General features: G+C 46.4%; 2 protein-coding genes across 2 annotated transcripts; one reads left to right on the top strand and one right to left on the bottom strand.

Annotated features, from left to right (window-relative positions):
* On the top strand, window positions 1–4,802 carry TMEM121B (transmembrane protein 121B). The gene has a single exon (XM_054514813.1). It carries the CDS (start codon window positions 37–39, stop codon window positions 1,579–1,581), a length of 1,545 nt encoding a protein of 514 aa, XP_054370788.1. The 5' UTR covers window positions 1–36; the 3' UTR covers window positions 1,582–4,802.
* A 778-nt stretch (window positions 4,803–5,580) lies between these two features.
* IL17RA (interleukin 17 receptor A) lies at window positions 5,581–26,722 on the bottom strand. Its single transcript, XM_036400671.1, has 13 exons — window positions 26,576–26,722; window positions 20,263–20,287; window positions 18,309–18,455; window positions 16,786–16,910; window positions 15,267–15,393; window positions 13,862–13,909; window positions 13,617–13,774; window positions 12,356–12,430; window positions 11,533–11,608; window positions 11,434–11,448; window positions 10,110–10,211; window positions 9,025–9,066; window positions 5,581–8,440 (listed from the first exon to the last, which is right to left on the bottom strand). Exons 1-13 carry the CDS (start codon window positions 26,720–26,722, stop codon window positions 6,948–6,950), a joined length of 2,580 nt encoding a protein of 859 aa, XP_036256564.1. The 3' UTR covers window positions 5,581–6,947.
* Window positions 26,723–27,970: the final 1,248 nt, after the last annotated feature.

The following is a 27,970-nucleotide window of genomic DNA, read 5'->3' as shown; positions in this document are numbered from 1 at the left end:
GGGCCCGGCGCGCCGGCTCGGGGGCCGGGGAGGACCATGCACCGCGCTGCCTCCAACCAGCGCTCGGTCTCCTCCTCCTCGGGCTCCTTCCAGCCGCCGCCGCCGCCGCCGCCGCCGCCGCCGCCGCCGCCGCTGCCGCCGCACGCCGCCGACCGGCAGCCCCTCTTCCAGCGGGGCTCCAGCAGCGGCGGCAGCCGGCGGGGCTCGGGGTCGAGCTCGGGCTCGGCGCGGGCCCGCCGCCCTCGCAGCCCCCGCAGCAGCGCCGAGGAAGAGGAGGAGGAGGAGGAGGAGGAAGAGGAGGAGGACAGCAGCAGCATCAGCAAGCCCCTGGTGCCGCCGCCCGCCACCCCGCTGCCCGCCGCCGCCTCGCCGCTCCCCAGCAGCAGCAGCAGCATCAGCAGCGGCGGCGGCGGCGGGAGCCCGGGCCGCAGCATGACGGCGGCGGAGCTGTACGGGGCGGCGGCGGCGGGCGGCGGGGCGGGGGGCGGCGGGGCGGCGGCGGGGGCGCTGCTGGGGCCCGGCGGGGCGGGGGGAGGGCGGCGCTGGGGCTTCCAGGCGCTGTCCCTGGTGCTGCTGCTGGGGCAGGGCGCGCTGCTGGACCTCTACCTGATCGCCGTCACCGACCTGTACTGGTGCAGCTGGATCGCCACCGACCTGGTGCTGGCGGCCGGCTGGGGCATCTTCTTCTGCCGCAACAGCCGGGCGCGCCGCCGGGAGCGGCCCCCGCCGCCCCCCGGGCCGCCGCCGCCGCACCCGCTGCTGCTGCACGGCCCCCCCGGCGGCCGCGGGGCCGGGGGCCGCGGGGCCGGGGTCCCCCCCCGCGGCGGCGACTTCGCCTACGCGCACCTCGCCTGGCTCATCTACTCCATCGCCTTCACGCCCAAAGCGGCGCTGATCCTGGGCACCTCCATCCTGGAGCTGATCGAGCTGCGCCTGCCGCTGGGCACCACCGGCTTCCGCATCACCCTGGCGCTCTCCGCGCCGCTGCTGTACTGCCTGCTGCGGGCCATCGGCACCGAGGGCGCCGGGCAGCTGCTCCTGCCGCCGCAGCCGCCGCCGCAGCACCGCGCCGCCGCCGCCTTCCTCGCCACCTGCCTCGACCTGCTCGACAGCTTCTCCCTGCTGGAGCTGGTGCTGCAGCCCGGGCGGCCGGCGCCGCTGCCCGCTCCGCTGCGCTACCTGCTCATCGCCGTCTACTTCCTCTGCCTGGCCTCGCCGGTGCTGTGGCTGTACGAGCTGAGCGCCGCCCGCCCGCCCGGCGCCGCCCGCCTCGCCCTGCACCTCCTGCTGCCCGCCGGGCTGCTGGACGCGCCGCTGCTGGCGCTGCGCTGCCTCCTGCTCCTGCGCTACCAGCAGCCGCTGTCCCTCTTCATGCTCAAGAACCTCTTCTTCCTGACCTGCCGCGGCCTGGAGGCGCTGGAGACCTGCTGCCTCCTCCGCCCCGCCGCCGCCCCGCCGCCCGCCAAGTACGGCCCGGCCGCCGCCGCCCCCGCCGCCGCCCCGCTGGCCCACGGGCTCTCCGACGTGGACGTGGGTCCCCACGGGTACGTGAACGCCTTGGCGGTCACCGCCCAGGGCTGAGCCCCCCCGGGCTCGCTCCCGGCAGAGGCTCTGTCTCTGCGTTCTGCTCAGGTTCCCTCCGCCGTGGCCGAGCAGGGGAAGGGGACGTGGGTTTCCCTGTCAGACTCCCGTTCCCCTCCTCCCTTCCTTTTGGACAAACCCAGCAGCGGAAGCTCCGCACAAACCCGACTACCTGCAGGAGCCTACGGATGACGCTTGTCACCAGAAAACGCACCGGTCCTTCATGACAAGATTTCTTCCAGTGCTTCTGCATCTCTACTGTCTGGAGAGTCCCACTCTTCATCCCCCCCTCCTGCCCCAGGACATTGTGTTGCTTTGTCACCGAAAAGGTTCAGTTTTTTTCCTTTCATCCTCAACAGGGACCAGTCCATTTTGTCCCCTCCTTTAAGAACTCCTGCTGACCACAATAATGAGATGCAAGAGGGGCCTGACCAGCAGGTGTTGCCTCCAGGTGTGGGAAGGACAGAAGGAAGCACGCTTTGGTTTCCCTAGGTCCTGCAAAGCTGCTGCCTGTGTTTCCCAGGCCTTTGTGTGCCAGCTAAGGAACCTCTGGAAGCACGCTGGCCACTCGGTCACTTCAAGCCCATGAGCCACCTTCTCCTAGCCAAAATGTCTACCTCTGTGCTTCAACCTTTTGCATCTTACATTGACTTCACACGCTAAAGAAACCAGTCCAGCATGGACTCAGACCAGGGCTTAGGCCCCATTTCATAACCACCAAGACATTTATTTCTGGTGAGAACAGGGTTTACAGCAGCCTCCTGCTGGCATCCCCAGGTGCTGGGGCTCTCATTTCTCTGTGAATATGCATGTTTACTGAATCAGCGTTGGTTTTCTTTTACACGGAGCGTAGGGTCTTCCTTTACACAGCCAGAAAGGCTGGAAAATTTCCTCTGGCCCCCTTCTATGCCTGCTTGAGAGAGCAGAGATGGGGCTAAGCCTGCAAAGTGCCCCCTCTCCAAGGGCAGAGCAGAGCAGAGGACGCTGGCACTGCTCGGGGTGGGCTCCATGCTCAGTGAACCAAACGTTTCAGCACAGAAAGCAAAGTGCTGCAGGAGCTCTCGGGGCAGAGGGGCTCTCGAGCTTTGGTGAAAGCCCATGGATCAGCATCCTGTCCTCTGTGTGCATGTGGTTTAGGGTAGGTGGGGAAAAATTGTTAGTAACCTCTCATAGGAACACAGTTTTCTTTGGTTTTAAGCTCCATGAATGTTGGGGGGTTAAGGCCTGCTCTTCTGCCTGGCTGCCGCTGCTCCTGAAACCAGCCCATGGAAGGAGGAGCACACAGACCACGTCTGGAGGAAGGACTTTGCCCCTCCCAGGCTTATATTTTGTTATCTGGGCAAGGCTGCAATAATTGTGAAAAACAAGTTTCCTGTTGCAAGTTTTTTTTTTTTTTCTTTTTTTTTCAAGCTGTCCTGATGGGAAGGGGAAATAAAGCACAACCAACTGCTACCCACAGCAGGACTGCAGGTGCAGCCCAGACTTCTTCCGCACACACATTTATTCTTTCTTTCAGGGCTTGGGCTTCAGAGCCTCTGCCCCACCTTCCTTGTCACAGAGTGGGATCAACTGCCTGCTCCGGTGGACTGCTACAACAAAATGTTTACAGTCTGGTGACTTCCAGCTCCCAGAGGCAGAAGTGGGGCTGCCATGGGGCTCTTCTCCCCCAGCTCTCGGTGGCTGATGGGTTTTGAGGGGCTGGAAAAGCCCCATGAGAAGATGGGTCAATAGTGCTGTTCTGTTCAGAAGTGCAGCTAGGATGGGTGACTCGCTGCTCTCCTCGTGCCAAATGGAGAGTTGGCAAAAGCTAGGCTTAACTTTCCCACCAGTGCTTTATTTTTAACCTGAGCCCTTACATGGGCAGTTGTGTGAATTTTGGCCAGTGGCCTTTCTCTTCGGTAACTTCTTCTTGTCTGGACAATCTTGGTGCTGTGAGTGACTGTGATTGTAAAACTTGGTACTGTGAACTTTTCCTATGTGATGTGAAATGTGTTGAGGGGATGCTAAGTTCCTGGCCAAAGGAGGTGTAATTACAGGCATATTACGCTTGTACAGATATTTGTTTCCTTGCACCTTCCTTTCTCAGCATTAAATAGGTAGTGGAAGCTCAGAAATAATTATTCAAGAGAGAATAAGGTGACACCCAAACCTAGGACTAATCCATTCTTCAGTCACACAGCTGAAAGGAAAAAAAAAATCCCCAACCAACTTTGCTAAAAAGAAGCTGAAGGAGAAAAAAAGCTTTTCATCACCAACTATGTTTGGCTGCTCCTATGGCCAAGTTCCCAATAGCACCAAAGTGCTAATCCCTAATACACTCAAGCATGAGCATAGTTGAGACATCAAAAGAATCACAGCACAATTATTAATGAGTCTTACTTCAGTACCCCTTCATAGCCCATAACAAAGTTGCTGTTTCAAAAGTGAGTGCCTTTTTCCAGTTAGGACGTTATTGAGAAAAATGGCATATTTGAAATTTATCTGGCCGTGGCATTTTTAACCCATTGGCAGTGAGCTCACAGTTCAGATTTTTCCAAGGATGAAAAGGTTGCCCGGGACACACGACCCTGCAAAATGACACTTGTGTTGCATAGAATTCCTTTGTAGAAAAGTTGTTCTTTGTGGTGCCATGGTTTCTAGGTTGTTAGGAAATGTGCTGTTTGGAGAGTGTTAAAGCTCTTGTAGTTGCCTATACTGAAGCCCCCTTGCAACTAAAAGGGCAGCTCTGCTGCTCCTGCAATTACTTACTACGAAAAAACATTTAAAGATCTTCAATGTCTTGTTTATAAATTTGCTCCTCCTCTTGAATTCCCTCCCCTTTGGTAACTGAGCTCTTGCTTCCTTAAACCTTTCTGTTTGCAGAAGAGAGCTGGTGGTACCACGGAAGTGCAAACAATACCTCTCCTGATGCACCTTGCACAACTCCCGTACATTGTGCCAACATTCAGTTACTGCCCAGGTCAGTAACACTTTGCTGAACGAATTTGTGCCATACTAAGACACAGGTCCCTTGGGATTCTGTTACACAACTCAGTTATTTAGCATTTTACTGCTCTTTGTTTGCTATCCTGACAAAAGAGATGACTACTCCCAGGAGGGGAAATGGAAGTGAGAGATAAGGCCTGTGGCTGATGGACACTTGGCATCCCCCTGGCATTAATCAGAACTTGTATTTTTTAAAAAGCAAGATTGTTAAAATAAAATTAGAAACTTGTGACTGATTTTGTTCCTTTTTTCCCCTCCTTTGATTCCTGCTGGGCTATTTGATTTTGTATTGAATAGGGACCAACAGATGTGTTAAAGTTACTTGTTTTCCTCATACTGGATTGGTAAAATAGTGTCTGGATTCTCCCTTCAAACAAACTTTTTGTAAGTGAAAGCAAATTCTAAGTGCTGTAACACCAAGGGAGTTATTTGAGACGGGAATGACTAAGGCAAGGAAATTCTGATGACACTTCTGAGCTTCCTATTTAAGTGATTTATAGGAATTTATACCACTTGAAAAAGACTCACGGGGGGAAAAAAAAATCAGATTTACATGTTAATTGCTGTAAGATAAAAGAAACTTTTAGAAGTGGGATCATCAAGATGGCAATTACTGACATAATCTGGGAAATGGGTTCTCACTAGAGAAGCATTGAGATCACAGCTGCCTCTTGCTTAGCTCTGTTGGGTTAGACTGGATTCCTGTTGGAGCAGGAAGGCTCCCAGCCTTAGGCCTGGATCCCTGTAGGGACTGTCCCTTTGTTATTAAGCTGTCCTAAGAGTCCTGCATGGAAATTACAAACAATTCCTTTACCACTCCTTCTGAAGGGATGTAGGGATGCTTCCCATGGCTGCAGGCCCTCAGCTCTGTCCAGCTCATCTCCATATTGTGATTTGCAGGAATATTTTGACATTCATGAGCCAGTTCAGTTCTGGCTCAGTTTTGCCTCAGATTCCTGTAACAAATACTAAGAACTCAACATAAGGAGTTAGGCAGAATTGAGGACACAGAAGTATTTAACTGAATATATCCAAAAAAGTATTCTTCATTTTTAATTTAAGGAAAAAAAACCCCACAGGTTTGACACAAAATTATAAAATACACACAATACAAAATAAATTGCAAGAGAAAGAATAGATTCTTTCGAAGACATTAGATTTTAAAAAAGCTGAGATAAAAGATTTTTCGACAAGTTAGATGGATGAGAAAACAACAAAGGAAAAAGGCCTGGATGTGTTTACATCTCACAGGTTGTTATCCAGTGATAAGAAACAGGGTAAATGCCAGCCTTACCATCACTGCTCCTGGAAGATCAATCCCTTAGTCTGTTCAGCATTCCACTGTGGTTAATCTGAGCTACCTGTGCTTGAGCTTAAACCCACACAAGTACATCTTACAGTGGTTTTTGCTCAGCCTCCCTTAACTCAGATTTAATTTCCACTCTAAAACAGCATCTGCTGAGGCTACACTTTATCCTCCTCCAAAACAGTCCTTTATTTCCTTGTGTGTCACTATCTATATCTTCATTTCACATCTTCCTGGTGCTAAGATATCCAAAAGCAAACAGCACTGCAGCAGTGTGTCACAGAATACACCAGATTCCCCTGATTCTGTATTCAGCTCCACATTTCTTAAAACTGTAAAAAAAATCCCAAATTCCATTTCTTGGTCTCCTCTTCCCCCTTCACTACTGTTGCTGGTTTTCAAGCACATAGCTCCCAGTAGAGAGGCAGGAAGAGTTATGGAGACTCTCAATTTAAACATTTATCCTACTTATTCTCAGCTATTCCACTTGATTTCCAAATGACCATGGAAATGCAGCTGCAAATGAATGATGAGTGGGGAAAAGAAAATCTTAGGCACATTTATCAACCAGGGAGAGACAGCCCTAATCTAGCCGAAATTTAAGGCATATGTCTTTAATGCAGTATTTACAAGGAAATGTTCAAAATGTGTATTAAAATGGCAATGCAAATGTCACCATGTTATCTAAACCTATTTTCTAAACCATGCCTGTGACTTTTATCCAGTGCAATAGAATCAGCACAGCTGGAGGGCATTTTGAAGGCACGAGTGGATGAGCCACAGTAATTTTTCTGCCATCCATCAGTGAGAATTCAGAGTAATGCTTTTCCCCAAGGAACAGAAGCACTGCCTGTTCTTTCACAGGGGTGGCCAATACTCCTGGCTTCTCTCCACAGAGGAGCAACATTCCACATGTGCTGGGCAGTGCTGCATCCCAGCAGCACAGGAAGGTCCCAGCACTAAGCCATTTACAATGCAAGGACAAGGATAGTGCTGGAAATGCAGTCTCAGTGCTGCTCTGCATGGGACCACCTTCCATCCCTGTATTTCAAACAGGGCAGGTCCCAGGCAGAGCCTAAGAGTCCTCCAAAGACTGGTCAATGTCCATCACCTCTGCTGGATAGCTCCAGCTAGATTGCCTCTGAATGTCCTGGAAAAACAGCTGCTTCTGGAGGCTCTTCAGACTGTTCAAAACCTCTGGAGAGAGCTCGTGGAAGCCCCCCTGTTGTTCCTGATCCTCCTCCTCTTCCTCCTCCTCCTCTAGAAGGTCCTCAGGAGGCAGAGGGGAACATCTGGAGATGTAGCCCTGGTCTGACTGCACTGATTGTCTCTGGTCTTTGCTCTGGTCATCAAAGACCAGCAGGTGCTGCTGGTCAGCCTCCCCCTGGCAGAGATATGGCTCTGAAGGGATGACACTCTGCTGATAAAGAGGGCACATGAGTCCATCCAGATGGTCACTCAGCTCATCTGACAAGTTTGCAGGACTCTGGTCAGCTGCTGAAGCTTCAGAGCCTTCGTGGAGGATAAGATTATTCCTCATTGGAAAGCTTGTCTCCAGAAGAGGAACTCCTTCCATACAGTCCTCATTGCTCAGCACATGGTGACTGAGTATATTTCTACCTTCCATGGAAGAGACTGGCTCCACTACCTGAACTGGAGGAACATCCATAGGAAGGACCACAGTCTGGGAGTTTGGGCCCCCACATGGATTAAGCTGAGGCTGCAGCTTGCAGCCTGTACTTTCACCTTCATGCACGTGGAGGCTGATGGTGTAACAGGGGTCAGGCTCACGCAGGTGCAGCTGGTGTTTCACAATTCCACCTGGCTCACTCAGCAGTGAACCCACCTGGCTCTCTCTGCTCAGGGAATGCAACTCTTCATCACTATCCAGGCAGATGGTTTCACTCTCAAACCAGTCTGGGTGCTCAGTCTGCCAGTTCTTGAACTTCTCTATGGCCTCTTTCAGCTTCCTCCCACTGGGGGTATCGATGTAATTTTCAGCTGTGATTTCCTGGATTCGATGGATCCGCCCAGGTTCAAACTTCTCCAGATCCTGAATCCGAAAATAAATATCCTCAAACTTGTCCATCAGTTGGTATCTGGATGTGACATTGAACAGATCAGGTATATCTCTCTCACTGCTTATTCCCTCGAAGTAGCAAACTATGTACATCCCAAAACAGGCTGGCTTCTTGAAATCTGGCAGGATCAGGTTCAAGGCTGGGGTGAACAGGTCTCCCACTGGTTTTTGCTGATCTTGCTTGAGACACACAGGCTCACTCCCGAGCATGGCCTGCCATTTGGCCTGGGTGCCCCGAGAACACAGGATGATGATCTTTGAAGACAGCTCTTCCATCTCCTTCTTCTGCCGCGTGAGCCAGGGTAGGGGCCCCAGCTCTGAGATGTGGTGGTCCTCCAGCAGATCCAGGGCCACAGCAGTGCCACAGACTGTCATCAGGAACTCAGCAAACTTCAGCACCACGTCCACGTAGAGCAGGTGATCAGCGGAGTACACGATCCAAACCTTCCGCTGCTTCAAGGGTGGCAGGGGCAGCTCGGTGTACGGTGCTGATGGAAGGCAGGAAAATGTTAATTACAGCCACAGCCCCCAAATTGTAAAGGTGTGAGTCAGCACTAATCAGCATAGCAGGCTATTAACAAAACTTTTAAGCTTTAATGCCATTTTGGCAAGGTATGTGGACAACATCTCATTTAGTAAATTTAATATGAAAGTACAGGCACAGTGAAGCTGTGATTTATGATAATGCCCAGATGATTCATCAACTTTCACCTCACAAAAACACTGCAGCAGCTTCAAGAGGTTTGCAAATATTGCTGTATTCTCTGGTGGAGAGCTGAGTGCACCCACCCCAAACCAATCTGCTGTTGCTATGGCCTAGATGATTAGCAAAGCTCCTTCTGCTAGTACAGCCTTGGCTGGGTAAAAAGTCTCCCCACATTCCAAAGCAATTACCTCCCATCTCACAAATACAGCATTTCAAATTCCGTATACAAAGCTCCTTTTAGCTAAACAGGCTAACTTTTGGTTTTGAGAAGCATCTACAGAGTAGTTAGAGCCGACAAAAGCCCCTTCTGGGCAACAGTGTGAGACCTGCATGAGAAGTGCTTGACCAAGCACAGTTGCATCTTACCAGCTTGCAAATGGTCATGGTTGCATTTCCCTCGCCGGCGCTCTGGAAGAGAGAGAGTCACTGTCAGTTCTGAAAGCATGAAGTAAGATTAAATGCTTAAAATCACACCACCTTCCATAGATTAGGTTAAAAAAATAAATCTTTAACTGCGTAGGGAGATAAAGCTTTAAGGAGGGAGAAGCCTACTAAAAAAAACATACTGAAAGATTAAAGACTCTTCTACAGCCAGTTCTTGCTAAATTTTTCCTTTGAGAGGAGACAATGCACTCAAAATGAACTTTCAGCTTCTTCCCCAAATCGTGGCAGTCTCAAGTACAGAACCCCCAACTGTCCTGTGACCTCTCTTTAAGGAGAAGAGGCTTTTAAAATACGGCTTTTTCTTAAGAAGCTTCTCTGAAGGGGTGACTAAAATGTCCTTAGCTGCATCTTATAGATGAATTTGATGTTAAGAAACTTTCCAAAAGATGGTCAGTTCTTCCTTTCATGTAAAAAGAAAACAAAACAAGCAGTGAGTTACACAGCTTCCCTGAGATAACTGCCTCATGGCTGCAGCACAGAAAACTAGGAGTTAGCCCTTAAGTACCCAATTTTCCAAGTTGCTTGATGCCTCTGTCCTGTTTTTTTTTCCCTTCCACTTCAATTGAAAAACCTTATCCAATCTCACAATAGTATAAAATTAATTTTGCAGAGACTTTGGGGAACAAGGGGAAGACTACAGTGTGGACAAACAGGAAGCTTCTGTTCAACAACACTCTTATGCAATGCAGGGGGAAAAAACGTGCAAAAATCTGCAGGAAACCAAGGGCTGAACTACAAAATTCCTTTTTCCCTTCATGACCTCTGAAGTGCTATGAACGTGGAGCATGAGAGAGGACAACCTGTGGAAGGCTTTACTTATCTAGAGGATGGAATAAGGACATTGCAAGTCCCATAATGTAAAACAGAAGATGAGATAATGTTAGGCATTATCTCAGTGGCAAGGCAGCAGAACAGAAAGGAACTAAACCACAATAGGAATAGGTACAGAAGGAGAAAAAATATTCTTTAGCATTGGATTTTTTCTTCCTGGCTGGTATGAGTCTCACCTGCTCGTTTTTTAGTCATACACAGCACAGCTGTGATGACTGACCCCACCAGCAACACAGAGATCCCAGTGATACACCAGTAGAGCCATATCATCATATCATCTGCAAAACAAAAACACTCCTCAGACACAGTTCCACCAAAGAGCAGAAGGTCCTAGAGCAGCAGAAGCCAAGGGAGGAGGAGCCTGGCTTTGCTGAGCAGACCAGTACTTCCCCCTTACAACCCACAGCCACTTCTCCAAACCAATTCCTGCTTGCATGGTGCTGCTGTACACCATAAACTTGCTCCACACAAAGAACCATATGTGCAGCACACTGAAAACACAGATCAAGAACCTTCCTCTAAATAGCAATGTTTACCCAGCTTTGACAGGCATGCCGCCCATGTCCTGCCTGTTCATGTAATCTAGCTTAAAAAAAAAATAAAACATCCCTATTTTGGGTCAAGAATTTCAATTTGCAGGTGTTTTTCCTTTTTAAAAAAAAAATTAATTTTGGGCAAAAGATCCTTACAGGTGTTGCAGCCAAAAAAAAAGATGTCAAATCATTATGCACAAGTTATCTTGACATTCATAAAAATGAATATATGCATGCTATTCTCTCCAAAAGCTGCTTTATATTATGCAAATTTTTTAACACTGAGCAAAGTGACAGAAAGTATTTTATATTAAGACTCTTCTTGTCAAAACTGCTTCTCAAAGAATTCTATGCAAGTGAAGTGTCTCTCAAAAAATTGCTCTTTAAGGTTCACACTGCATACAAATACTTGCCTCATTAAATCATGGTGAAGTCATTCTTAGCACAATTAATTCTGAACTCAGTGTTACAAGGGGACTGTTAAAGAAATTTTAGACACCAGGCTCTCATCTCCATCAGAGATTTACTGCACATATTGATTATGATATATATATACCTGGCTGGGTGAGCTTGGTGGCTCAAAGAGGGACCCTGAACAAAGAAATCCCTGAACAATTAAACCCTTATGACCTAAACTCTCCATCCCTCACATGACAGTCCAGACCAAGAGCATTATTAGGCTCTGGGGGCTCCCTGCTCTTCATTGGTTTGGTGCTTTGTTACCAAGTGGTTGCCACGTGCTGATTTTCACATTCTCTGAGGTTTCAGTGGGAGCTTTGGTAGGGTTCCAGTTATGGTTGGTACAGTTCATGCACCACTTATGGGCTGTCCACTATTTTCAAATAATATAAAATTTTCAACAGTGATGTTTCCTGCCCATTGGGTCATTTGCAGGAAGGATCATTTCTCATTCTACACAACAGAAGAGCAGCAAAAAAAGTTTCAGGGTGTTGCAAGAACTTCTTACCCGATGGTTCTGTACCTGCAAAAGACAAGAGTTATGTTAAAAATTCAGTTCTCAGCTGTAAAACAATGGGAATCTAATTCACAGAGAAGTGGTTCTCACTTGGAAGTGGTTCACATGGGATGGAAGCAGAGTGTCTCAGACAGTCTGTGCCACAGTTTGCAAAGAATGGCTGAATCTGCAGTTGAAAAGAATCCAGAAAACAGCAGTTATTCTTAAAAGAAATTTTGCTGCCTGATTTACTTTCTCCCTGCCTCAATGTTCCTTGTATTTTAGGACAGAGACACAGAGTTCTCATTTCCCTTCCGAAAACAAGATTAATCAAGAATTCTTACACCACACATGACAAAAGCTGTCAGCTCCTGAGGCTGCACATTTGCCATTCTCACTCCCATAATCTCTGACTTGGCAGCCCTGCACTAAGGAAAAGCCACTGACTACAGAGAATACCTGTTGTCATCTTATGGCAGGGGTTCCATGCTGTTGTCTCCTTATCACAAAGTTTCACACCTTCCTGGTGTTTCTCGTGGGCAGCTCCTCAGAGCACTGACTCTTTCTCCTTCACAAAGCAGCAACTGACTCCAGTTCCCTTCTCAAGGGCCCGACCCCACTCTTTTATAGCATCTTCTTCTCACTGGTCACAGCTGTGGCCTGTTAAACTCAGGCCTGTTCTAATCTTTGATAATTGGCCCAGCTGCAGCTCCTTAGGGGTAAGATTGCTTTCTACACCATCTTTATTATCTTAGATTCTATCCCCCTACAAATACCTATATAAAAATTCTTTCAGTCATAATATTTCCCTGATGCAGGTAATTGCAGATTAGCCACTCTCAGAACAAAACACTGTGAAAAACTCCTGACATTCCTAAGGTGCTCACTGCCTTGACTGGGAAGGAAGGACACAGGCACAACAGTGTGATCCCACCTGTATTTTGTATCTGCAGCAAGCTTTTATGTTCTCTATTTTGATTGTGACATTCACTTGCTGTTGCAGTCCATCCTGCAGAAATCAGATGCAAGTTATAAGGGAAGGAATAAAACCAAATGAAAGCAGGGAAAAAAGAAAAAGCTGACATGTAAAAATGGAGTGGTCCAAAGAAGCAGAAGCTATCTTTTTTTCCTTTTGAACAAGAAGCCCAGAGAGAAGAGAATGGGTAAAGGTTCTGGCCCCACCTCTGCAGCTGTCCTGTGTGAGAATGCAATTAAGACAACAGGCCAAGATTGCACAGGTAACAGGAAATAATTAGGGATGTACCTGGTACAACTTCAAAGGAGTTAAAACTTACATTTTCTTAACAATGTAGATGTCTTCAGCTCTGTAATGTGTAAACATTAACAAGCCTCCTTGTTTAATTAAAAGCAGCTGCCAACACTACTTCTGACACTAGAACAGGCAAGTAAGTTGCCCTTGCTACCTGCTGTACACAGTCAATATCATGATAACCTAATTCTTCACAGTGATTAGCAGATACAAACTCCAAAATGAGGTGTATTCCCTTCCACCAGGGAAATACTCACACAGCTGTCCCATCTGTGTCAGTAACAGCTTAAACTTACCAGTGCAGGCAGTACTAAGGGTTTTAAGTGTTAAGGAATAGAAAGACTAAACAAACTGAATGCCAACATATCTGCCCTCACACAAGGAAGGGTGGAGAGTGATTCCAAATATTCAGTATTTCTCCTCCCTCAAATGCCTGAAGGGAAACATTTTTTATATCAGAACACAGTCTGGACACTTTAAGATTCTCAGCAACACAGACTATAAGACCTACAGAAATTGATTCTCAGCTTGAATGAAGCATCTGTTAGTAAATCACTCATTCTTTATATAAAAGATTTAATTAACACCTTCCTGTGATCATCTTTGATAAAGTACTTCAATGATTTATTGAAACTTTGCATCTCAATTTTGGTTAATTTGCTTAGTCTTAGCTCCCCAGGCACTGGCTTGAAAAAAGTAATAAAGCCCAGATAGCCAAATATAAAATTTGACTTTGCAGGTGTTTATAGGCTGCTTTATACATTATAAAACCTCTTTTTTTGATCTTTTACCTACCAAATTCCCCTTTCCAAAAGCAATTAAAAAATAATTCCTTGAAAATTGTTGTTCACATGTCCTGGTTTAGCAAGCATTTAAGATGTTTGCCCAAATCTCCAGAGCAGGTGTGACCTGGGAAGGGACTTACCTCAGTGAAATCCTGTGTGGTCATTTTACACCTCTTCTCATGCATGTAACTGGCCACATGGATTCGGTACCTGGCTGGCTCCATCCATGGGTGGAAGCTCACAAGCAGAGTTGTATCATCTAGAACTTCACCCTGGATCCTGGGCTCCCACAAGCTGCCTGGAAGTAGGGCAGATATTGTCGTGTTTCTCAGCTGTCAAACATTCCAACAGAGCACCCATGTCTATGTGACTCAAGTATTTTTACCTGTCTTGATACACGGGATGGTTCTTCTCATCAGAGAATCGCTGCAGTCTGCAAGAAAGACCATCAGTAGTCAGTCAGAAACATTGTAGCTCCATTTAGGAAAAAATCACATTTTTTATCAGAAGTCAGAGACCTAACCAAGGTCTCCTAAATGAGCAGACACCTTTGTTCTAAAGCAGTGACAAAATTCTGTAGAAGAACAGTACTGGTTTCCAGTCCACTCACTGATGTCATGGGGTGTTTGGTTCTTTTTCTTCTCAGAACCAAAAACATACCACACTACAGCAATAATGTAACACTGGTGCAAAAAGGGTGACAATAGTGGAATTAAAACCTCATATTCATCCCCACACCTTGTAATCACACCTCAGCAATAGATTCTTTCAAAGGCACTCTGACACAGGAAATCAGGAGGCTGGAATCTTTCTTATCCTGAAACACTCCTCCACATTTCTAATTCCCTTTATTTAGCAGATTGGCCCTGCTTTTTGGGACTTGCTTCACAGTTAAATCCAGAGTTACATATTCAACATTTAGCAATGGGGGATTTACAACTCTCAGCCTTAAATTATGCCTCTCCTCCAGGGTTTGGACAAAGGAAAAGTAACAACTCCCTGCTTAGACAGTTGACATAAAACATTTCACATCTCAAATTTCCAACTTGCAAAGTTACCAATTTAAACTTCACAAAGTTTATGGATTTACAGTGTCTCTGTAATTCATGTGTAAGCTCTAACCAGCAAAGCTCCCTGCAGCTGCTGAGCTTAACACCACGCATCAGGTTTCTGAAGAACAGTAGAGGATAAAAGCCTGGAAGTTCTTAGTGTGAACAGGCAGAAGAAAGGGTATGAAGGCTGAAAATTGAGTGATCTCTTCTCCTTTTCCAGCTCACATTGGCTGACACACTCCACACTTTGCCATTTTATAACTACAAAGTCAGGTTGACAACTATGAGCAAGTTAAGAAAAAACTTAAGAACCAGTTTTCAATATCTGTATGAAGCACTAAATATTTATGAAGCAGTCAGTGCAGCCAGAGGGACCTGCAGATGCTCAGCAACCTTGGGGAACACAGTAAAAATTCTTTTAGTGATAGGAAAACTTTCACATCGACAAGAAAGGGTCAGACACCCAGCACTACCAAATTTCTTGGTAAATTATGCCTAACTGTGCCTTTGAAATTGACCTTCACATGTCTAGGACTTAGTACTAGAAGCCAAACTTCTGATTTGGAAATTCTGACCTGTAATTCCAGCTGCATCAAGCAGAGGGGTAGCTCTGAGAGATTTTAAATGAAGTAGAAGGAGCAGTGATGTCAGGCCCACAAACCCCCACATTCCTGCCAGAGGTCCACAAACCACCACGTTCCTAAACTCAAGGCCTAAGTGAACTAAATCACCTCTTACCAGGCATTGTGAGAGACGTGGACTTGCAATTGTAGTCTCCATTTACACCCAGTTTGGGCAGGTGATACACAGTCACTTGGTAAGTCTGGCCAGGCTCTACTTCAAAACGGTCAAAAGTGAAATTCCACTGAAAACAAAACACATCCACAAGGACTTTAAAGGACAATTTAAGCACTGAAATTAACAGCTGACTTGGCCCTGTTCCCTCAATCCCATGTAACCCTTTAACTGAAGCTTGACTATGAAAAATTGGAACTCAAGTGTATTAAACACACTTGTCTCTTTCTCTGTCTCAATTCTTCTGTTTAGAATTAGAATTTTTCTTGGGATCTTTGCGCTGATACAACAGTTTTACGCCAAACCATTGTGTGGAACTTCCACCAAACTACATTCTGAACTGAAAAGAGACCAGAATAAAATATGCAGTTTCAAGATGGAAATTTCAGTCTAGTATGAATTTTGTAGCACTGTGCAAGTGCTAAGCATTTAGAATTGCACTTATACATATGTAGTTCTGTACCTGGCCATTCCATACATATATTCTTAAATCTACACTGTCTTCTACATCAGCAATGCTGTGCAAATTCTGGGAGAGGCACTCTGGGATAGTGGTATTTGGTAAGTGGCAAGCTAACTATGGCCAAATTCTGTGTGGTTAAGGAATGGAATCCTTACTGTTTATATTCCTTACTGTTGTAGATGCTTAGCACTTTTCTGATGAGTTCCCTAGAAGGAGTGTAATCTGAATGACCATCCCCAAGGTTGGTGCTTTCCTCAACAACAAGAGAGTACAAGAAAGAAGTGGAAGCAATAGTAAGAGTTGAGTTTAAAAGCTATAAAATATCATGCTCTGAAGCAGAATGCAAGAACCTGTCACAGACATGTTTTATGAAAAATCCTTTCCTTAGGACTTTTTCTCCTGAGAAGCTGAGAGGCCTCAGGAACGAAATGTAAACAATGATTATCTGCTGCTGTGGAATGCAGCAGGTGCATCTGTGATTGGTCTCATGTGGTTGTTTTTAATTAATGGCCAATCACAGTCCAGCTGTCTCGGACTCTCAGTCAGTCACAAGATTTTATTATCATTCCATTCCTCTCCTTTCAAGCCTTCTGATGAAATCCTTTCTTCTATTCTTTTAGTATAGTTTTAATATATCGTTTTCTTTTAATATAATATATTTATCATAAAATAATAAATCAGCCTTCTGAAACATGAAGTAAGATTCTCATCTCTTCCCTGGTCCTGGGACCCCTGCGAACACCACCACAAGAACCCCTACAATGATTTGCTTTAAGCAACCTCCCGAGTGGTGACACAGGCCAGGCAACTAAAAGCAGCAATTCTTAAATCCTGAAGGATGGGCAGAGTGACAGAGAAATGGGAAATGACAGCAGGTCTCAAGTCCAACACAGACTCTAAGCAGCCTGTACTTTTTAATCAACAACCTTGCCATGAAACAGTGAAAGCAGGAACAAGTCCACAGACTAGAAAACATAATTTGGATCCCTCTGCACTCACCCGGCCTCCATCTGGACGGACCTGAAGGGGCAAATTGTTCAGGAAGTCAAACTGGGCACAGATCTGCTGGTTGCTGCTGACCTGCATGACGGCGAGCTCGGCCCCTTCCAGAGAGCGGATGCTGGCTGCAGGGACAGAGGGACAAAGCTGCTCACCTTTCTCTCTCTGCCCATGGAGAGGCTGCAGCCCCCCACAGAGAGCACTGCTGTGTCTGGCCTTGCCACAGTTTAACTGCTTTCAGGGGCTGAGGATCCCAACGTGAAGATAACTGGCCATGGGAAAGGGAGCATGCAGGGCTGACTAACAGCACTCAGCCTAAAGGATGTCCTGCATGGCAGAGCTACATCTGTGCGAATGAAGGAGCAGAGGAGAAGGTGACTGCATTCTCCACACACACCCTGGCAGTTCCACAGATGTGGTATTGTGCTGAGCTCTCTCCAAGCTGCCTTGTTCAGCTTGGGTGCCAAAGCAAACATGCCTTTGCTTTGGTACACACGGTCCCAGTGAGAGAGCAGACAAGCACAGGTGAGTTCAATGACTGGGTTACCTGAGTCACACCTGCTTCTACACCACCCTAGCTAGAGACCATAACTCTACAGCCCTCAGACAGCCCCTGCAGAAGGAAGAAATGAATGTGTTTAATTCTGTCTTAAAGCAGTGCAAAACTTTGGACAAGAGTATGCAAGGGAAGTATCATTTACAGACAAACAGTCCAAGATTTTTGGGGAGTTAGAAAATGTGACTTATTGACAGTAATTTAGGCTCCAACAATGAGACAATTATTGCTTTACCAAGGCGCACAAAGACGAGATTACACCCACCAAACAAAATTAAGCAGCCAACCTCTCCACTTCCAAAGATCTGCTTTCATGACTTGAAATCATAGTTCTCCTCTCTATCTGTTGGAATCCTGAATGCTGAGAATTTTAAACTTTCTGTACCTAAAGGCACAGACCCACAAGAGAACACTGCATTTGACCTGAGGCTGTGAAGAAGGCTTCCAAAATTGATTGATAGCACTGGAATTACAGGGGTGTGTAGTTGGTTAGAAGTGTGTGATATGACAGGGTGGAAACTTAAGAGCTTGGGATTTTAGAATATAGAAATAAATATGAAGCAAAATGGAGGTTTTAGGGTGGAGGCAGGTTGTTCTTCTTACCTTCTTCTTCATGGGTTTGGGTGAGGTGTTGTAATTGGGCAGACAAGTCCGCACTGGGGCTTCCAGGGATCAGTTACTGGGTTAAAAGGGAAAATGATCTAGGTGTCCTTTCTTAACTGGATAGTTTAGTCTTAAAAGACCTTGTAACAAAAGGTAGTTAGCCTTTTTGTGCCTTGCTAATGAAAAGCTGCCAAACTCATGGTTGTGAAACTGTTTTACTGATAGAGATAATCAACACCTGAGTCTGAACATGAATTACTGTCTCAAGTGCCTTCAATCCAGACCCAGAGAAACCATTATCTATCCTTACTAGATCCCACCTTTTTCCTCTGCTCCAGGCTCAGATTAAACAACCACCACTTACCATCTGTGGCCACTTTCCACTCTATCTGAAGCACAGGGACCAGTTTTCCATCCTCCTTACGGAAAACATCAGAAGAAACGTGGAGACTGCTTGGAGCAGAGGGAGTCCAGGCAGCAACCTGCAGCCAGCTCGACTCCATGCAAGTGCCTGTCCAGCAAAGGAAACCCACATTTAGACTGGGGCTGAGCAACCTCTGCTTAATTGCAATTATGATCTGCTCTCTGGGTCAGGTTTAATCTGAGGGGAAAACTGGGTGACAGACTGCTTCCAGCTCAGAAAATTAGTTTTCTGTATGGAAGTTCTCTGTAAATTGCCTGTAATAATCTAAACTTATTCTAGTAACTTCCACTTCCTTTTTTCCTTAAAATCTGTTAGTACTTGTCACTATCAGTGTAGTCAGGCAAAACAGATCAAGTAAGTTTACTCAGTATTTCCTTAAACTTTCTGCTGAAACAGGCCTATGTTAGTGCTAATTTCCAGCCTTCCAGTGATAAGAAACCTGTCAGATACCCAGGGAAATTGCTCCAATAGTTAATTACCAAACTGCTTTTCCTCACATTTGAATATACATCTGAATTCAGCTTCCAACAACTGCCTGTTATGCCTTGCCTAAATTAATGAGGTCCCTGGACAGAAAAATAAACTGTGGTTGTCAGCAGAGAGTTAGGGAGAGCTGGTCCTGTAGCATCATCAGAAAGTGAAATCAGGTATGACAGGCATCAGACAGACATGATCCACTTAGGCTTTTGTAACACATCTGACTTCTCAGAGCATGTTAAAAATAGCAGTCAGGCCCCCCCTAAAGTACACTTTGGGTCTGTTTTGATGGATATGTGATGGAAACAGGGGAAAGTGGGCACTTCAGTCAAACAGTACGGCTTTAGGCTTAGGAGTAATTAGACAATCCTCAAATGCTCATTTTACAAAAAAAAATCTACAAAAAGCCTGACAAGAATAAAGTACCTTTCAGTAAAGAGTGTACTAAACACTAAAAAAATCCCAGATTTCCCCTAGAGCAGAAAAACATAGCAAAAGCCATAAAGCAGAATTTAAACTAAATTTTTAACCTAGGCAGCATTTTTATGCTGGTGCTGCAGTTTGGCTTAGCCATGTTGTCAAGCTGTATTCCAGTGGCTGTGTGCCAGTGGGAAATATCCAACCTGATCCCACCCAAACCCTCTCCTGCCAAGGAAGTTTTAAATCTAGTTATTTTCAGCATAGTCCTCTCCCTGATTTGGCGAGCCAAACACAAACACACTGGTACAAAAATCCTTGTGTCAGTATGACACAGGGCTGGGCACGGAGGCAGGAATGAGCTTGCTTAGAACAAGGGCTGAAAGGGAAAGCCAAGGAGCTCTGCAGTGCTGCCCAGCTGCCTCCAGGTTCCAAAGGGACAATTTCAGAACACTTTCCTTTTGTTTTACAGAACACTTTTCACAACATTACCCATAATTATATTAAGGTCTTGTAGAGGCATGCCATTGCTAAGACTTGACCCCTTACACCCAATAATTTACATTAATTGCTCTCAACTGCACCCCTCTATGCCCCTTTTTTAATTCTACTTCATACACTAATTTTTCATCAAGTACTATCATAGTGGCTTGTAATGAACATTTACTTGTCCTTAAATCCCCATTTCTTTAAAAACTGATGATTCCAGCTTTAAATAGAAACTAAAAAAGTTGGGTTGGGTTTTACTCATGCCACTCCTTCCCCCAAACTCTATCCCAAAAAAGACATAACTTTCCATTCCTCTTCTAGCTGGAGCTTATAATGGATCAAAGTGTAAACTCCCAAAGCAGGGCATGATAGCAGTGTTTCCCTTTACAACTCTCTGATTCTAGCAGGAAAACATGCTGTATGAACCCAGTTAAAAAAAGAACAAAAAAAAAAAAAGAAAAAAAGCGCATGATCTGATGAGAAAACTGCAACAAAGAAAAAAATTACTTACTATTTCTTACGATACAGTTTAAATCCTGTGGGGGAAAGAAACAAGAATATTACTCTCAGAATAAAACTGACAGCAACTTGCTCGTGCTCAGTGCTGGGAGAGGGGCAGGAAAGAGCACTTCAGTGATGCACACAAATTAGAAGAATTAACCATGATGGAAACACTGGGCTGAGCTGCTAATCAAACAACCAAAGACACAGAGCATGAAACTTGGGCACAATTTATGTGACATCTCTGAGATCATCCAGTCCAACCCATGACCAAACACCACTGTGCTGAGGAAAGAAAAACTCATCAGAATTAGACACTTTCTTATTAAGAATAAAGATGCCCTGATCATAAAGAAGCAACCAGAAGCTATGTGGGCTCTGCCTGGCTTCTCCCAGTTATATTTTGATTACACTGGAAGGCCCCATGGTCACCAGAGAGAAGCAGGGTCAGCTTGCTTGCTTAGTGTGAGAAGGAAGCCTGAAGCTGCCACTGACAGGGAAAATCAAGAGGAGGGCTAGGTTTGCTCTCACTCATTTCCTGTGCCATGACAAATAAAGCTGGGTATCATGGTCAACCATTGCCACCATATAATTCATTTCAGTGGAGCAGGGAAGGCAGCTGGGTTTTGAGCTCTCTACAACTTCCTAATGTCAACTGCAAATGTATTTGGGGCTATGTCCAAGGGTATATTTCCATTTTTAGGGAAGGGTGCTTGAACAAGCCAGCTGTGCCTTTTTGGCAATGAAAATACCTCAGAGATCAATGCTTACGTTTCTGCTCATGTATCTGTTCCTTGGAAGGAAAGCAGGAAGATTTGCCATTAATCCTCATGCTTATATAAAGAATAAAACCTGAAAATCTCTTCCAGGCTTTTGCTACACAAGTCCAGAACAATACACACAGGTATAAATCCAGCCTTCAGGCACCCTTCACAAGAAACACATCCACACTCCAATTACTGCACCACAAATGCAGCCAAGATAGAGGTATATTGAAAAACAGCACCTGCAACCTAAATCCTTCAGTAATGGAAAAGAAAAAAAAAAAGAAAGAAAGAATAAAAGAAATTAAAAGCAAAGAAGGAAATGCTGATGAAACCAAACTGGCTAACTACAAACACTGGAAAAGAGAAAAATAAAAATTGTGAATACCTGTACGGAAGAACAGATTAAGCTATGAAAAAAAACAGACCCTCAATCAGACTTTTTAAGGTAAATTATGTGGCCTGACAAAGCCCTTATGTGAAAAGGTGCAGTGGTTTTATCTGAGATGGAGTTAATTTTCTTCACAGCAACTGCTACGGTGCTTTCCACTGAGGGCAAAGAGTGAGTGGCTGCTCTGGGATGAACCCTCAAAAGGAAACAAAAATAACTGGCAACCAACCATAGGGATTTTTTCTAATGTAATGATTTCTGTTAAAGCCTATCACTTAATATTCAGTCATTTTGTCCTTGTTCTACTGCAGTCATCAGTAATTATTGTACATGGCATCACAACAAAGCCCTTATAGAAAATATAAGGCATTATTAGCCTGAAAAGCAGCAACAGCTGCTCTCATTTGAGTGCTGGTGCTCTGTGTCAGAGCTGACAACACAAGTGAGGAAATGCTGCATTTCCCCCTTTTTATTAATGATCAATATGAATATTGATCCAGCAGAGCGTACAAAGGGATCCTCTCTTCCTCCAGGTCTATTATCCCAGGTGAAGCCTTCACAAGGATGTTCCCAGCTTTGATGAGGCTGTTGTGCCCTTTCTGACATTTATTAAAAACTCCAGAGCCCAGTGAGGAGCCATCTGTCTGTTGATGAGGATTCAGAACTGACACTTGCTAATTAAAGCCTTTCTTATCTTTTCAACACTGGGTTTCTATGGGGAAACAACAGTATTTTATCTGGTATTTTATCACCAACAGTATTTTATCACCTTTCCCCAGCCCCACTCAGAGTTTTCAAGGGACTACCTACACAAGTGCTTTTCCTGCCCTGTACTAACCCGCTTACCTGCTGTGCCAGCAACTTTTTTTTCTGTGTAGCTGATTATACTGAAGTGTTTTAAGCTGCCATCAGTTAGTCAAGCATTTAGCAGGTCTGCCACAAGAAGAGGGAAAGGATTCTCCCACTACAAGGCACCAATTAACTTCTTGGTCCTCTCCCTTCCCAGTCCCCAAGCACTACAGGGATGACCCAAGAGCTGAAAATGCTTTTAAGAACAACTCCTCCACACAGGATGTCCTCACTATTGGCATAAAGAAGCAAAGATAAAGGCACACTGCAGGCAGAGGTTTCAGAAGCTCAAGGAAAGGCAAGTCCTAGAAAGCACTTGCCATGAAAACCCCCATCTCCTTTTTGCAGAGTACCCAGGTGAACAGGTCTGGGCATAGCTGAGGGCACACTTTTATACCAAAACGTGTAACTCCAGACAATGACATTCAAAAGCCAGGAAGCAATCAGAGCAAAAGACCAGTTTGGTTTGCAGCACACTAAGTTATCCACTGTCAGATCTGCACTGGCTCCCTCCTCAGCACCTGAGGGAATACTTGCTGGCTTCTCCTTGTAAAGGTCCAACCAACACAAAACCTTACTTGATGCACTGGCTCATCCAGAGTACATTAACAAGGCTCTGGACAGCAGAAATATTTAACCTAGTTTCCCTACTTGAGTGTGCTGTAATGGAGTTAATTTCCTTCCCAGTAGCTGGTATGGGACAGAATTTCGGATTTGGGCTGGAAACAGTGTTGATAACAGAGAGATGCTTTTGTTCTTGCTGAGCAGGGCTTGCACAGGCCATTTCTGCTTCTCCAACACCCCTGCCACCAGCAGGCTGGGGGTGCAGGAATCAGGAGTGAACACAGCTGGGATTGCTGACCCCAGCTACCCACAGGGACACTGTAAGGCATCAAACTCAGCATCTAAAGCTGGGGGAAGAAAGATGAGGAGGGGGATTTCAGAGTGATGGTGTTTGTCTTCAGAGTCATTGTTATGCACGATGGATCCCTGCTGTCCTGGAGGCAGCTGAACACCTGCCTGCCCAGGGGAAGTGGTGAAAAACAACTCCTTGTTCTCCTATGCATGGCTTTTGCTTTACTTATTAAATGGTCTTTACCTCAACCCACAATTTTTCTCACTTTCACCTTTCTGGTTCTCATCCCCACTTCCATGGTGAAATGAGTGAGTGAGTGGCCATGTGGGGCTTACTTACTAACTGAGCTGAAACCAGGGCTGAAAATCAAAGCTGCAGACATGGGAGGCATAAATATGAGAAGGGATGATTTTGAGGTGATGCTGAAACTATTCTCAGCAGGACAGGCACGGTCAACTCTTGTCTACTTGCTGTATTTTCACAAAAAGTTAAGCAACTGTTTCACTCTTTTTAAATGATTTTTGTTTTGCTTTTGACATAAAAAAAAACCCCAAACAGACTATATGCTGTGGAGAATTCTAAGAATCTGAATGAAATAAACCTGGGAAACTGATTAACAGCATCATCCCATAACAATTCAATTAAAGTAATGGGAGGCAAAGATTTCCCAGCAGGATGCTGTGGTAACTAGAAAGAAACCACTGGGAGCCAGGCAAGTGTCCAGTTTTCCTTTAAGGAGTAGCTGCTGAATGGGAAGGGCTCCAGCTTTCCAAAATCTGCCTTTCACCTTTGAACCATTCTATGTATCTTCTGAGGCTTAGATGATTTGAAGTTTACTGCAGTTTCCCTTTTCTAACTCCTTAGCAAAAAGAAGCAGAGATTAACACACTACAGGCATGAATGCTGAAGGATGATTTGTTTAAGGCTTGTAGGAAACCAGCATCTTTTAGAAAACTTTTTAATTTTTTAAAGCATTTTTCTCTACAGGTTCTAACTTTTTATCTTGCCCTCATATCAATTCTCAGCAAAATCAAATCCAAATTCAAAAGTTAAAATTTCTTCATAACAATCAGTTCTAAAGTTGTCTTTATAATATTTTCATAGTTTTGCTCGGTAACCCTTTTTATGCTGAAGTTCGATAGTTTTGATCCTGAATCCCTTTTCATGCCAAGGAGTCCAGAAATACTTTACCAGCACTCATGGGTTGATCATGGGTTATTGTTAACATCCTACAGCAGAAAGATGCCACAGAGGGGAAGGACAGAAGTCAGTCAACAGCAAAATGAACAATTTGCAAAGGAGAGCAGGGAAAAGCTGTCCTCACATGCACCACCATGGCAACATCTTCATGGAAGATGTTACATCAATTCTTCTCCAGAGACTTCCAGTGAAGCAAGCTGGCAAGATAAATTTCAGAGACCAAACTATGTACAGCTATCCAGCCCCTCAAAGACAGCAGGGCTACAACCACTGCATTCCTCCAGGACCCCCAGGCATGCCACATCCCACAACAGCTACAGCACAACAACTGAACACAGTGATTTAACACTTGATGGTGAAAAAACAGATGGGTATTTAAGCTGTGGGATGTTTTTTCCCCCTGCACATAGGAAAAAAGCCCCTGCAGATGACATATACAAGCAATGGTTACTGGTGAGAACTGGATTTGCAGCTGTGCTATTCAGCCCTAGTTTGATGGAGTGGTGGTGAATAAGGCCCATTAAGTGCATTTTAATAAGATGAGCTATTGACAAGCATTTATTTTTCCTTAGAGGTGTCCATTGATACTGACTAATATGACACTTTCCCTCCACCACTTCATCTCCCAAGCAGGCCCTGCCTCATGAGGGTTTTGCTGAGGAAGCTGCCATGGCTCAGCCTGACCTGCTCCAGAGCTCAGCAAGAGCAGCGTGAGCAGGGTGGGTTAGACAAAGGAAGAGGCACTCACCCACCCTGCTCAGCTGCAGCTCTGCCTCTGAGCCACGCCACAGCCACACGTTGGGAGGGAGGGTTACCAAACCACCCACTGAACACAGCACAGCCCACAGAAAGGGAAGGGAGAACTGTTTTCAACTGTCACAGCTTCAGTTGGTGATGGGGCTTTCTCCTACGTGAGTCAGCAGCTTCAAAACTGCTTCAGGAGGCTGCTCCTGGGCTTAAGCTGACTCCTTTTTCTTCAGTCTATCTGCACTTTGGAAATTGGCTTTTTGCTAGAAAGGGCCAACATAGCAGCTCTTTCACACAGCCCAGCATTCACTGCTCTGTGTGCACACCAGAGCACGGGGCAACACAGCTCCTCTGTGAAAGTTGGTGATGTTCTGGTGAGCCCTCCACCCAGTTACTGTGGTCATACTTCCTAAAAAAAGAGGGACAGGCAAGACAAAGTCAGTCAGAGCCCAACCATCCAAGGACTTGCAGAGACTCTTTAATATATTACTGTCAATCTCTGACTAACAAGGTTTGGGATATCATGGTTTTGTGAGATGCCTAAGCAATATTATAATTTTCCCTTTGCCAAAGTTTACATTTTGTAACTCTACAATGTCCAGCCTAAAGTAAAATTGCAGAACTGGTCTGTTTTCTTGGGGTCTCTGAATAAGAGAGAAAGCAGCAGAGCAGAGGTCTGGTAAAACAGGGGTAAGGATACAGTCAAACATTAGGAGAAGTGCAAGACTAGACAAAAGACAGGAAATGTGAACAGGAAAAGATTATAGAAGCTTTCACCCCAAAGGACACATTTTGTCTATATAGTCCATAGCTGTACCTGACTATCTGTCTTTTCCAGACTGCTGAAAGTGCACCATGGCATATAAAGCTTAGACAACAACTGCCCATTTTCCTGCCTCACTGCTATTGTTAACAGAATTAAAAAGCAAAAGCAGATCTCTTCCACCTCCTACACACTCTGAAACAAACAAAAAAAACCCACACCCCAAAACAAAACAAAAAAAAACGATCAACAAAACAAATCCAAAGCAATCCTCAAAAACCACCAGAGAGAGTGACCAGCTCGGAGTTCCTACTCAAAGTTCGCTCATGTTGGTTGTTCACTTTTTACAGCGCCGCTTCATTGGCAGCTCCTGTCTGGCCGGTTTCACAGGGAGAAAAGGCAACCAAAACCCGCCTGCTCAGAAACCTCACGCACATGCAATGTTCAATTCCCCGCGCACTCCTAAAACCTCCTCCTCTGCAAGGAACTGGTTAAAACTTTTAGGACATTGGGCAACGTCAGTTCTTAGCACAGACTCACATCCTGCTCGGGGACTGCGGCCGCTTCCCGCACGGCTCAGCCGCGGCCGCTCCGAGGTGCCGGGGGCAGCAGCGCTTCCCCGGCCGGGGCACCCCAGAGAGGTGTGCGGTGTTCTCCGGGACACCGACACCGGGACGGCGACACCGGCCGGCCCCGAGCCCCGTCCCACCACCCCGGCTCCCGCCCGGGCCCGGCGCTCCCGGCGCCGCTTACCGGCTGCGAGCATGTGAAAGGCGGCGCGGCGTCCAGCAGCAGCCGCAGGGCCGCGGCGGCGGGCGGCCGGGGCAGCAGGAGCGGCAGGAGGAACAGCAGCAGCGGAGAGAGCAGCGGAGGGAGCAGCCGCGGCCCCGCGCCCGCCATCGCCCCCGCACCGCCGCCCGGCGCTTCCGGGCTCGGGCCGGGCGGGGCCGCACCTGAGGAGGGGCCGGGGCGGCGCGGAGCGGGGCCCGCCCGCCATGTGGGGCCTGGGCCGGGCCGGGCCGCGGGAGCAACGAGCGGCTCCTCCCCGCCGGGAACAGCGCCGGTCGTGCGCTGAGCTTGGGGTTAAAGAGCCAAACCTGCTTCGAGCTGGGGGTCGTGTTCCTGTTCGCGGGTCGGCGGGACGTTCCTGGGGTCTGCGTGCTCGTCACGGGATCGCCAGGGTTGGGAGGGACCGCTGGAGATCATCCATGCCAACAGCCCTGGCAAGGCAGAGTCACCTGGAGCGGGTACGGGTGGGTTCGGGGTGTCTCCAGAGAGGGAGACTGCACGGCCTCCCTGCGCAGCTGTCCCAGGGCTCTGCCACCCTGGATGTAAAGAAGTTCTTTCTCTGGCTTCGGGTAAATGGCGTGAGCTTTAAAAACTGACATCAGCAGTGCTCTGCAGCTGCCGAACAAAAAGCGTTGTAGGTGTGTGCTCTGCCTTTCCAGCTGTGGGGCTGCTCTAAATGCATCCACTTCACAGGGGACTCTGCAAACCTGTTACTCGTTCCTGAGGCTCACCCCGTTTCAGCTGTCTCACAGGTTTCGCTCCAGGTTTCGCACTCTTTTCACACTGCAGCACGCCCACAGCCACTTTCACCTGTTCTCTGCCATGGATTTCACCTAATGGTCTCACACAGAGCTGTAACTCAGCTGAGCTGCCAGCTCAGGGAGTTTTCCAGCAAAGCTGAGCCCTTTGCTGGGCATTGACCAACAGCCATGAGCACGGTGGTTTCCTATGGTTTTGTGGTGGCAAATGTCTAACTGGTGGCCAGTCTGAGCCTGCAGATAATGAGGTGAGCCTTCTGCCCTGCACTGATAACACCTACAGGTTTCCATCACCCCCTAGATTTTTAACGTTTGGTGCCACCAGATATTTAATAGTAACAGCAGAGCCTGCAGTTCTGACAGTTGTGTGCAAGTCAGGGAAAAATATTTATATATACACATGTAACTGTAAAAAAAACATTCTTTTTTCTTTAGGCATTATTTTACCGAATCTTAGACTGATGTACTTGGGCTGAGCACGCTGTGATTTATAATGCTGCAGCACAAACACAGTGCTCAGCTGGCATTGCAGTGTAATTTCCTGATAACCGTGGTAGAACGAATTTGCTCAATCGACAAGCAAATGCGTGGAACGTTACTT

The sequence above is a fragment of the Molothrus ater genome, chromosome 5 (assembly GCF_012460135.2).
Source record: "Molothrus ater isolate BHLD 08-10-18 breed brown headed cowbird chromosome 5, BPBGC_Mater_1.1, whole genome shotgun sequence".
NCBI lineage: Eukaryota > Metazoa > Chordata > Aves > Passeriformes > Icteridae > Molothrus > Molothrus ater.
This window is presented reverse-complemented; position numbering and strand designations above follow the sequence as displayed.

Excerpts from the sequence above, each read along its gene's own strand:
- IL17RA (XM_036400671.1), bottom strand. The coding sequence starts at position 26,722 with ATGGCGGGCGCGGGGCCGCGGCTGCTCCCTCCGCTGCTCTCTCCGCTG. Across the intron at positions 18,456-20,262 it reads AAACTGTATCGTAAGAAATA|GCACTTGCATGGAGTCGAGC; the intron begins GTAAGTAATTTT and ends TTTGCTGGACAG. Across the intron at positions 12,431-13,616 it reads CCACACAGGATTTCACTGAG|GATGGACTGCAACAGCAAGT; the intron begins GTAAGTCCCTTC and ends TGATTTCTGCAG.
- TMEM121B (XM_054514813.1), top strand. The coding sequence starts at position 37 with ATGCACCGCGCTGCCTCCAACCAGCGCTCGGTCTCCTCCTCCTCGGGC.